Source organism: Lipotes vexillifer, unplaced genomic scaffold (assembly GCF_000442215.2).
Source record: "Lipotes vexillifer unplaced genomic scaffold, Lipotes_vexillifer_v1.1 scaffold664, whole genome shotgun sequence".
Lineage (NCBI taxonomy): Eukaryota > Metazoa > Chordata > Mammalia > Artiodactyla > Lipotidae > Lipotes > Lipotes vexillifer.
Window position 1 is genome coordinate 1,505,651 of NW_006782421.1, and position 12,295 is coordinate 1,517,945.

At 42.7% G+C, this 12,295-nt stretch overlaps 2 protein-coding genes across 2 annotated transcripts in view; one reads left to right on the forward strand and one right to left on the reverse strand.

Annotated features, from left to right (window-relative positions):
* Positions 1-3,010, reverse strand: part of CEP112 (centrosomal protein 112) — a 432,986-nt gene extending 429,976 nt beyond the window's left edge. The window contains exon 1 of the mRNA XM_007455273.1: positions 2,911-3,010. The gene's annotated coding sequence lies outside the window, so the exon portion shown is untranslated. The remainder of the gene's footprint in view (positions 1-2,910) is intronic.
* Positions 2,229-3,284, forward strand: LOC103075445 (basic salivary proline-rich protein 1-like). Its single transcript, XM_007455283.1, has one exon. The coding sequence runs from the start codon at positions 2,229-2,231 to the stop codon at positions 3,282-3,284; it is 1,056 nt and encodes a 351-aa protein (XP_007455345.1).
* The last annotated feature ends 9,011 nt before the right edge of the window (positions 3,285-12,295 follow it).

Genomic DNA, 12,295 nt, shown 5'->3' on the forward strand with positions numbered 1-12,295 from the left:
GTCGCCGCCCCCCCCCCCCCCCCCCCCCGGCATGGAGTCATCAAACATCACTTCAGAGTAGAGCTTGCCCCACACATCCCAGACTCATCTCTCCATCTTAGTGTGTACTGCTCACATCTGTGCCACGGCATTCATCACGCTGTTACCTCTTTTTTACACATCTGTGTACTATTTACAGGTCTGCCACCATCTGTGAGATGCTCCTGAAAGGCAGGGACCGTGACTGACACATCTTAGTAGGCACCTAGCACATTACACGGCACATAATAGAAGCTGAAGAATCAATCGACTGGTAAATAAAAGCTAACTAAAGGGATTAATGTCTTACTTTTACATGACTAATACAGGCAAACCTCAGAAATATTGCAGGTTCAGTTCCAGACCACAGCAATGAAGCAAACATCGCAATAAAGCGAGTCACACGAATACTGTGCTTTCCCAGTGCACATAAAAGGTATGTTTATGCTATACTATAGTCTATTAAGTGTTCAATAGCATTATGGTAAAAAAATGTACATACCTACCTTAATTAAAAATTACTTTATTACTAAAAGCTATCCATCATCTGAGCCTTCAGCAATTTGTAACCTTTTCAGGGGTGGAGGGTTTGAAATATTGCGAGAATTACCAAAATGTGACCCAGAGACACAAAATGAGCAAACACTGTTGGAAAATGGCACTGGTAAACTTGCTCAAGGCAGGGCTGCCACAAACCTTCAATTTGTAAAAAACGCAAAAGCGTAATAAAGCAAAGCGCAATAAAACAAGGTATGCCTGTGTTTTGTTTTGTTTTGTTGTTTAATTCTGTTCTGAGTACCAAATAGGTCCCCTAGAATAGAAATACTATTGCCCTCAATTCTATTTACCAAAACCGGTCGTTGAACCTTCTGCATTACAGTAGAAGAAACATATTTCAAATTCAAGACTTGGTTAAGATAAATTTTATTAAAGCGCATTTTCTGATTGGTTAGTTGGCTTGGCATTATTTGGTTGCTTGGTTTTGTTTTGCATTCCTACAATAACTAGCTGCATTCATACATAACTCCATCAGTTATGTACCTGGTAACAGAAGGCTATGATACCACTGCTGGATGTTAGATCATAAAGCTGAAAAGCAACTATTCAAGTGGATGAACAAACAAATGGAAACTCATAAACCCAGAATTTTAAGCACAGCTTTGACCTGGAAGTGTATTTCCAGGCTTAAACAGTTCATCCTGCCCACGTACTCTAACATATGCCTGAGAGCACCCGTAGCTGGACAAAAAGATTCCTAATAATCACTAACTCTCAACAAATCTTTGACACAGGCAGGAGATGTTAGTGTTTAGAGGAAACGAAAACTCAGTAAAAAGACCCAAAGTCGTGAAATTAAACATAAAGCTCAAACTAAAATTCTGAAACCGTTAGCTCTCAGATCCATCATATCTGACCTCTTGGCCATTTAAATATGAATCAGCAATATCTCCAACTAGTAAAGAAGTTGGAGAAAAGTAGAAAGACAATCATAATTGCTATAATAACATGCGATACTGGAGTACACACTTTTTTTCAAAGCACAATAAAGAATCAGTGTGATACCTGGTAAAAGCCAAAACTCAGCTTTTCCTATCCCTTATTTATTCTCCAACAAAATGAAAAAAAAATTAAGTTATCGTTCCAAACTTTCAAGGAATTCTTGCTACAGAAATTACATCTTATAAGTAGGTTATATCTACTTAGTCCCAGCTAATCAAAAAGTTTTATTACGATTTATTAGAACTGCAGATTTAAATTATCAGAATTAAAAAGTAAGGAAAGCTGTATCTTTGACTTAGGTTTAAAATACTTAGAGTGTGCCTGCCAGTCACATAAATTAGTGCAAACGCAAAAAAAGAAGTAAACTGGGTGAGTCTTGCTTATAGCTATAGTATAGTTGGATCATGTCTTTTATTTAACTCACCGGCACTGTCTTTTCTTAAACCTGTGTCTATGCGGACAGCTACAAAATGGGCTAAGACCTTCTCAAGGTGCTTAGCTGTCATAGGGGTCAGCAAAGCATAAGCGGGCCACAAACATTAAAGGTCCTGGGGAAAAGCAGCCACACCGCTGAACAAGGAACACACCTCACATACATCAGGCCCCAAATAAACACACTCCTCAAAGTTGCATAAAGTCAATTTTGAAGAAACCATACTTTAAATAGATGGCGGATCATTACACAAAACTTGAAAACCGTCCTCCAGTACATGAAGCCGGTTTACAGGTGCCTGTTTCACCCGGCTCGCCCTTCTGGGTGTTTGGACAGTTACCGGGCACTGACCGCGCCCCGGCATCACCCTGGCGACAGGGGAGCACGCCGAGGCCTAGGGGGGCCAGTGACGGCTGGGGGGCGGCTGGGCCGCAGCCTGAGCCCTGCGGGGCGGCTCGTGCCCCCGCACCGGCCTTTTCTACCCCGTGTCCACGCCCCTGTAAACAGGAAGGGCGCACGACCCTCAACACACAGGCCGCCCGCATGGACGTCCCTCGTCCCTCGGACACTCGGACCCGGGACACTGGGTCGTGCCCACCGGGCCGGCGGCGGGCCGGGCCTCCCGGGGGCCGCCCCTCACCCCGAGGGCCCAGAACGCCGTCCGCCTCCGGGGGCAAGTGCTCCCGCCGGCCTGGGACCCGGGCGCGACCCCGTCAGCTGCCCGGACCCGGACATGCTGACCCGCCCCAACTTTCTCAGAACCTCCCCGCCCTGCGCGGCCCGGGCTCCAGTCCGCCCGCGAAGCAGCGGCCGCCCGCGCCCAGAAGCCCCCGCGGCGCGCGCCCCACAGGCCTGGAGAGAGGCCTGGGCCCGCCCACGGGGCGACCGCTCCCCGCGCAAAATTCCACCCGAGAACCCGCGTGTGGGGACCCCGGAGGGGAAATCGGAAAAACGAGAACCTGGCGCCCCTACGTGCAAGCTTTCCGAGCGGCCGCCGCCGCCGCCGCCGCCGCCGCCGCCGCCGCAGCCGCCACAGAAAGGTTTCAAATCCGTGCGGGCGCAGAGGTCGCAGCGTCGCAGCAGGCCCGGGGGATGGGAGGAGCCGGCTGGGCGGTGGGACGGGAGGAGGTGCCCAGCTCGCAGGCCCCGCCCCCTTCCCCAAGCCTCCGGCCGCGGCCGCGCGCGGCGCCGTTGCCATGGCGACGCCCCGGGCCTCGGCTGCCCCGCCCAGCAGGCCGGGGGCGGGGACTTCCGCACTCGCGTTTCCCCGCCCCCCAGGCCGCGCGGCGCCGTTGCCCTGGCGACGCTACGGGCCTCTGCAGCCCCTGCCTAGCAGGTCGGGAGCAGGCACGTCCGCGCTCGCGTTTCCCCGCCCCCCTGCGCTGGGCGGTGTTGTCACGGCGACGTCCCGGCCCTCAGCGCAACTTCCGGCTCGCTTTCCAGCCTGGCGGCCCCTAGACCAATCCCAAGCAGAGACTCCCGGGATGACCAGACCACGCCCTGGACACTGCTGCCTTCAGGCATCCCGCTCGGACAGTAGCTTGTGAACACTTTCGGGGCTGTAGAGAAAGAACGGGTAAAGAGCAAAGAACATGGGGTTGCAGTAGGATATTCACAGAGGGTGGACAAACGACATTGAAAGAATCTAAAGAACTGAGAACTTACTGCCTGGTATCTCACAACCCAGAGGTGAATACCGTTGAATTAAAGGAGAAAATGAACACTGCTTTTTTTTTTTTTTTTTTTTTTGCATTCATAACTATCCAAGATCTGAAAAAACTTACCCCAAATTCCGAAGGTGCTGAAATAATATGAAAAGGCTTTGTGTTTACCAATTCTGGATAGAATAACAAGATCAAGAGGAAAATGTATTTTTGCTGCTCCCAGGAAGTCTCATCCACCTCGGGGCGGTCTCCATGTCTGCATTGCTATGTTGTGGTTTTCTCTGGTCTTCTGTTACATTTCTGGAAAGGCTCTGAACTATATATATTTTTTTAAAATACCGAACAGACACAAAATTTAAATTGTAAAAACACTCACTTAAATGAAATTCAGTTTACCACTGTTTTTCATGTAATTTCGCACAGGATTCCTTCTGCAGTGTCTGCAATACACGCAATGTGATGCCAAATCTAACATAAACACAGATTGAAGCATCTTTTCAACTTTCCATAAAGAAAATAGAAGATTCATTCATTTGTAGCTAGTTACTTTCAAGCTTCCAGAGGGAAGGCATATTCTTTCCAAGGTGCTTTTTCAAACCCTCCCACTGGAAGTAACAGTTTTTCCCACCAACGGTTTTTCATGGTTTCAGTGACAAATTATTAAAGCTAAGGAAAAGAAGAGGTATGAAATACTTTTAGGAATGTTTAGTTTCTCAAAAGCATAGTTGAACATGTTTATAGCTAAAGAATAATGGGTAATTCAGTCATTTGCACAGAGAATCTGGGATGCAAAACCCACACATGCAATTGCAGGAATTTGACCACCCAATGAAGAGGTTCAAAACCATGCTGCTGGAAGAACATGGAATGAATTTGACAATTGATGTGTCTAAATGAAGACTAGCAGAAAAGTAGCAGAAGAAAAAGGGGGATTGAGGGGGGAAGTGCAACAAAGTCAAGTTCATCTAAGAAAAAATTGCAGCAGAAAAAAAGAACATGACTTAAAAGGTAAAAAAATTAAGGTAAGTTTCTTAAAATAATTTCTATATTTAGGTGAAAGTAAGAGAAAATCTCCTTTTACATGTTCAAGAACTAGGAGATTATCACTATGTATACACACACACACATATTTTAAAAATTAAGATATGTACATAGGATTTTTATAGTTATTTATGTAATACATATGTAGCTGGGATGCCAACTGGAACCTGAGCTGTGTTGACCTTTGGATTCAAGCTTATGTGTCATGTTTAGAGAACAGGTAGACGATGTCCACTGGAAATCTCCTTCCATGACAACCAAGGAAGCTTCTAGAAAGTAACTCACCCTAGGTGACGGTAAGCGGACCTGGTTCCGTAACAGTACACAAACGCTGAATGGACAGGTGGTTCCACGTGAAGTACTAGCCATGGGGTGACTTCCAGCTCTCCTTCTTTGCTCGTAGCAGAGGGATTCCCAATCTTTTAAGGTGAAGATTTTCCTTTGAGAATCTTAAAAAGCTATACCTCTCCTGCCCCCTGCCCAAAAACATGAGTACAAATCAAAGGGTTCCCCAAATTCCTGAAGTCCATCCATGGAACCTAGGTTAAGAACTTCTGCCCTATGGATTTTATATCAATTCAAACATTGAGAACAGAAGCTGTAGCGGCATTCTTGTCCATAATTTCTGAAGCTATTATGGAAAAACTCAGTACAGACATCACTGCCCTCAACAGTTGGTTCCAGCAACCTCAGGGCAGGCATTAGTAAAAAGCAGCAGCAGTAGGGATGCCTTCAGCGAGCATCAGAGGCAAGAAATGAGAAAAATATCCTCACAGCTACACACACTCGGAGAAAAACAGTTGATGCCCACCATATGGTGGTTTAGGAAGATGCAGAGCATGCATGAGCCCCACCCTGGGAATACTTCGGAAGAAATATCTGGAATCGGAGTCCCTTCAGGGACCCCCAAGGGTGAAGACAGATAAATACTCTGTGGTAAATGTTCCAGTGTAGCCAGCCCCAAGCTTGCGTGGCCTGAAAATTACTGTTTCACACAAAGGTTTTATGGCCACAAACCTATGGCAACCAATTAATATGACTTCTATGTCTAGTTATTTCATAAAGGATAATAATTTGTCACCTCAATATATATTTATTGAACGTCTAGTATGTGTAGATTGTTTTAACGAAATGTTTCTTCTATCACGACTGTTCTGACAGTTCAACCTAAACGTCACTTTCTCAGAGAGGCCATCAGTGCTTCTCAAACGACCCCTTATTCTCTTTCAAAGCCTCCTGCTCTTTATCTTCACTGCCTTTATCAAAATTTGTAGTCAAATATTAACTGATATTAAAGATCTTTTTAAAATGTCTACAGGCGGGACTTCCCTGGTGGTCCAGTGGTAAAGAATCCGCCTTACAATGCAGGGGACATGGGTTCGATCCCTGGTTGGAGAACTAAGATCCTACATGCCACAGGGCAACTAAGCCTGTGTGCCACAACTATTGAACTCGTGCACCTCAACTAGAGGCCCCGTGCCGCAAACTACAGGGCCCATGCACTCTGGAGGCCACACGCCACAGTTAAAGAAAGAAAACCCGCCGCCACAACTAGAGAGAAGCCTGCGCGGTGCAACAAAAGAACCCACATGCCTCAACACAAATCCCGCGTGCCGCAACTAGGACCCAACGCAGCCAAAAATAAAAGTAAATAAATAAATAAATAAATAATAAATCTAAAAATTTTTTTTAAATAATATGTCTATAGGTTCCATCAGGAAAAGGACCATATCTGCTGGGTTTTACCACAGCAGACCCAGAGTTCCTAGCACAGAGAGGCAATCCATACATGTTTATTGAACCAAAGAATTAATGCAGATGGGTCTTTCGTGCTTCTCTCTGTACCTGGAGTGGAATATGGCCGCCCCATAGCTCCCTGCTATGGGAGAGTCCAAATTTCTTTCTAAGAGAGTGAGTCTGACTGGTCTAATGTGAATCAGGAGAGCACACTTAGTCGGATCAGGTAAGGTCAGGAGACTGGGCATCCCATCACATAAACATGACTTTGTCAGCTCACCCTTTTGCTTAGGGGACAGTAGTTGGGGTTCTTTTCTCAGAGAAGGGGATGGATGAGTTACCTCAAATGGTTCCAAGTATAACAGAGCTTCAAGAGTTGGGAGGTCAGAGATGAGTTTCTTCCCTCCAAAAGTTTACAGTATAGTAGGAGGTAGTAACACAAATACCGAATAACCATATTAGAGTCAGATTATGCCACCTGGTTTAAAATAATATGTTATGGGAATAGAGGGGAGATTAAGAAAACACATTACTGTGATTATAAAGTTACCATATGAAAATATATACTGAACCTTGTTTTATCTTTGGCTTTAAAAAGGTATTGAAATTGAAACATTATTTCCATTGGAAATGTTATTTCCTATCAGCCACAAATGACTTAAATGAAAATAGAAGGATTGTTCCAAAAACAAATTAATGGTTTACCTCAATATTTAAAAATCAAATGGTAACATAGTTGATAATGATAGGATAAACATGACCCCAAAATAGTTTTTCTTTCCCAGGTGGGAAGTTAGTTATGCTATACTTCTCAAGTTGAAAGGGATCTATTTATTTTCTAAATATAAACTTAAAATTAAGAATTAGTCTGGATAATACTGAGCAATGTGAAGTCAATGATTCTCTACATAAAACTTGGGACAATGTGACTTTTACTAATTAGAAAGATAAGTTTTCATAGATATTTTGAGCTAGGCCTGCATTTTGTTATAAGTATTAAATCTGATTATCCATATATCTGTTCTATAAAATTATAGTAACTATAGCAGAGACTAGAGGTTACCTCCATTTTGTTTAAGCTACTGTTATCTGAATTTTCTGTTTATATAAAGGCAAATTTAAACCTGATACAGTAATTTACTTCTCTCAACTTTAAATTATATGCATACAAAACATATGTTTCCTTGGCTTCCCTGGTGGCACAGTGGTTGAGAGTCCGCCTTCCAATGCAGGGGACACGGGTTCGTGCCCCGGTTCGGGAAGGTCCCACATGCTGCGGAACGGCTGGGTCCGTGAGCCGTGGCCGCTGAGCCTGCGCGTCCGGAGCCTGTGCTCCGCAACGGGAGAGGCCACAACAGTGAGAGGCCTGCGTACCGCAAAAAAAAAAACATGTTTCCTAAAGGCATTCTTTCATAACTTAATTTCCCTGAAGATCAATACCAAATGTATAAGTCTATAGTCATAAATGTATTACTAATATTACTCACAGAAAATGAGTTACAAAATAGTTTACAAGCCATTCTACCAATTTACATACTCACCACACACACACACACACACACACACACACACACACACACACACACACACACACAGGAAAACAACGTGGAAGGATGTGACTCAAAGGCGGACAATGATTCTCTGGGTAATGAAACTAAAGATGATGTAAGTTCTTCAATTTTACTTCCTAGATACCCTCAAATCTCTCCAAAAAATAGCTCTATTTTAGAAAACGTTGACTTAGACATAAAATTATGAAATTCACCGTATTCTTCTCCTCTCGAACATTTTGGGTGTGTTTTTTTTCATAAATTTATTTATTTATTTTTGGCTGAGTTGGACTTTGTTGCTGCGCACGGGCTTTCTCTAGTTGCAGCGAACGGGGGCTACTCTTTGTTGCGGTGCATGGGCTTCTCACTGCAGTGGCTTGTCTTGTTGTGGACCACAGGCTCTAGGCACACGGGCTCGGAAGTTGTGGCTCGTGGGCTCTAGAGCACAGGCTCAGTAGCTGTGGTGCACAGGCTTAGTTGCTCCGCAGCATGTGGGATCTTCCCGGACCAGGGCTTGAACCCGTGTCCCCTGCACTGGCAGGTGGATTCTTAACCACTGCGCCACCAGGGAAACCGTCTCAAACATTTTGGAATCGAGGTTTCAATAGCTTCAGTGTGAAGTTAGCTATCCAGTAGTTTGAAGGATTGTGAACAATAAACACATTGCAAAGCAAGTACAAGACACAAAAACAAATGTTAGGGACTTTGGATCACTGAGGTGGATTATCAGGCAATTATTTCCACTTACTATGAAGTATAATCAAGAGTTAACTGTAAAGAGAAACAAAATTTTTCTTCCTAAGCTGAGATTTTTGAATTGCGTATTTTTTTCAGGTTATAAAAGTTTTGATGATATTATACGGAAATTGGAAAACACTGAAAGGTTTAAAGAAGAAATAAAAATTAATTCTACCATTAAGGAATAGCCACTATTAACAATTATAAATACATTCTCAAATCTTATGCATATATATATGATCGTTTTAGTGTCTATTTATTTTTGCATCATTTGGATATAACAAAATTTGCTTAATTATTTTCCTGTGATTGGATATATGTTATTAGCAATTAGGGCTCTCATATAATACTGCAATAATTATCTTCTAATATATACATCCCAGTTGAACTTTAACTATCTCCATAAAAGATATTCCTGCAGGCATGAATGAAATTAAAGCATTTGATCATTACTGCCAAATTGCTTCCTGGAAGTGTTTTCCAAATTTGCAATTCCACTCAAACAGTCCCTGAGAGTGGCTGTCTCACATCAACAATTTTTCTAATCTGTGCCAATTGTATACATAAAAATAGTATCTCTTTTTAATTTGTGTTTTCCGCTATTAGAAAAGCTGAAATATTTGAACGTCCCTATTAGTCCTTTTTTCAAATTCTTCCACAAAGTGTCCTCTAGTCCTTTGCCCATATTTGGGGGAAATTTCACGTTATACATATCTTCCATATTTTAATCTATTGTTTCAAAATCAGCAAATGGCTCTGTACACAGTACTGATGCCTAAGCTGATATTCTAAATAACCAAATTTCAGTCAGTGATTCACCATTTTGCACTATTAAGATTCTCTGTATCATTACATTGAAATACATGAATGACTCAGTCATCTAAATGGAAAGCAATTTATAAATACAAAGAATGAGTATTATTATTGTTATGTAAAGACATTAGAGATAAATAAAATAATCCTGTAGCCAGTAAAGTCCTTAAATTGGGTAGGAAATAATTCAGAACTTTCTATTTCTAGGTCACAGAAGAATAAATTATACCACAAATAGATGTAGTTTAAGGAGTGTAGAAACCAAGAATTATGGGGCATATTTTCTTTTCATCACCACTAGAAAACAGAGTTACAACCTGTAACACAATGATTCTGGATTCCTTTCTTTTGCCAGAACTAAGCTGAGGCAATTGATCTGTGCCAGAGGCTATTAACAGAGATAAACTTGGCTATTCGTCCCCCCTCCCTTTCAATAACACCAACAGTCCCCCACTTACAATGGTTCAGCTTAAGATTTTTCCGTTTATATGATGGTGCAAAAGCAAATATACATTTAGTAGAAACCGAACTTCGAATGTTGCATTTTGCTTTGTCCCAGGTAGTGTTCTGAAGTCAGATGCTCTCTGGTGATGCTGGGCAGTGCGGCAGCCACGGCTCCCAGTCAGCCACGCGATCAGGAGGATAAATAACCCCTCCACTCCAACCATTCTGTACCCAAACCTTTCTGTTTTTCACTTTCAGTGCAGTACTCAATAACTTACATGAGATATTTGACACTTTATTATAAAACAGGCTTTGTGTTAGATGATTTTGGCCAACTGTAGGCTAATGTAAGTGTTCTGAGCACGTTTAATGTAGGTTAGGCTAAGCTATGATGAGCAGTCGGTTGGGTGTATTAAATGCATTTTCAACTTACAATGTGTTTATCAGGAGGTAACCCCATTGGAGGTCAAGGAAGATTTGTAGACATATTGCTCTAGCCAGCGTTCATGTAAATAGTAACCACCTACTAGGCCACTTCCTAGCCTCACCTATACAAAAATCTCCTCGCCACCCTGTTTCAGCACCCCTCCCTAGGCTGGAAAATTCAAGCTTTAGAATTCAGTTATTTCCAGGAAGCCACTGGGAAATGCGTTGCTTCACTAGCAGTGTAAAAAAAGGGAGGAAAGACACAGTCCTGAAGTTTGGCTCTGTAGCTCCGTCACTTGTGTAAACCAACTTACATAACCTCCGTGAGCTTCAGTGTCTTTACCATCCTTAAGGGATGATTGGGAAGATGGAGTTAACACAGGTGAGCTAGATGGGAAAGGAAGTGCTTCTCGGTGCCTGACGCGGGAAACGTCAATCTTTTCCTTCCAACCTGTCTGTCATGAACTTTCAGAAGTGGCAGATGCCACTAGGAAGCAGCATTAGCACACAAAGAACTAGGTATGCTGCATGCACACACACACACTCATGTAAACACATTCACACACGCATGCTCACGTGCACATACGGGCACAAAGAACACACACTCGTACACACACTTATGTACACACATACATCACACATTCGTGCACACGTGCACACATACTCGTGCTCACACTTACAAAACACACTCAAACAGCATACACATTCACGTACACATGTGCACACCAACCACACACTCACATGTGCAGACATATACTCACACCCATATGCACAAACCCCAAGCTCTCCTTCCTTCCTTCCTTCCTTCCTTCCTTCCTTCTTTCTTTCTTTCTCTTTCTTTTAAATCTCCTATTTCAGTGTTAAGGTGGGGAATGACCCTTGGGCTAGTAGATGGGAAATTTTACTGATAAATACTTATCAGTGGAGCAGCTGGGCCCGTGAGCCATGGCTGCTGAGCCTGCGCGTCCGGAGCCTGTGCTCCGCAATGGGAGAGGCCACAACAGTGAGAGGCCCGCTTACCGCAAAAAAAAAAAAAAAATGTAGTGTGTGTGTGTGTATACACACACACACACACACACACACACACACACACACACACATATTGTATACAATAATCAGCCATAAAAAAGAATAAAATTTTGCAGTTCGCAACAACATGGGTGGACCTGGAAAGCATTATGCTGAGTATGATATCACTTATATGTGGAATCTAAAAAATGAAAAGAATGAATACAACAAAGCAGAAACAGACTTAACAGACATAGCGAACAAAGTAATGAATGCCAGTGGGGAGACGGAAGGAGGGAAGGGCAGGATAGGGGTAGGGAATTAGAGATACAAGCTACTATGTATAAAATAAATAAGCTACAAGGATATATTGTGTAGCACAGTGAATATAGCCAATATTTTACAATATCTTTTTAAGTGGAGTATAATCTATAAAAATATTGAATCACTGTATTGTACACCTGAGAGTAATACAATACTGTAAGTCAAGTATACTTCAATTAAAAAAAAAAACTTCACTTACAATTTTAAAAGTCTATATATTTAAAATTTTTGAAACAATAAATTTAATTAGGAAAGTATCTGCAACAAAAGGGAGGATAATAGAACAATATATTCTCTCCTTTTCTGGAGCAAACCCAGCGATCCAGTCTGGGGCAGGGGAAAGGCTCTAAAATTTTTACTGCTTTCTTTCCATTCCTAGAGCTGTGAGGTAAGATGAGGGGGAGGTCCATTTTTAAGTGAATAGGTGACAAGTTAAAGAAAAGTGGTTCTAAAACTCAGTGCTAAAAGAGGAAATCCAGGGTGGATGGTTTTTTGTTCAGCAAAATGCCTAAATAGGGCTTTTTGGTTTAGAAAGGGGAGGAACCACTCACTCTCAAAGCTGACCCTCAATACAAGACATGGAGAAAGATAAGCGGGGG

Excerpts from the sequence above, each read along its gene's own strand:
- LOC103075445 (XM_007455283.1), top strand. The coding sequence starts at position 2,229 with ATGAAGCCGGTTTACAGGTGCCTGTTTCACCCGGCTCGCCCTTCTGGG.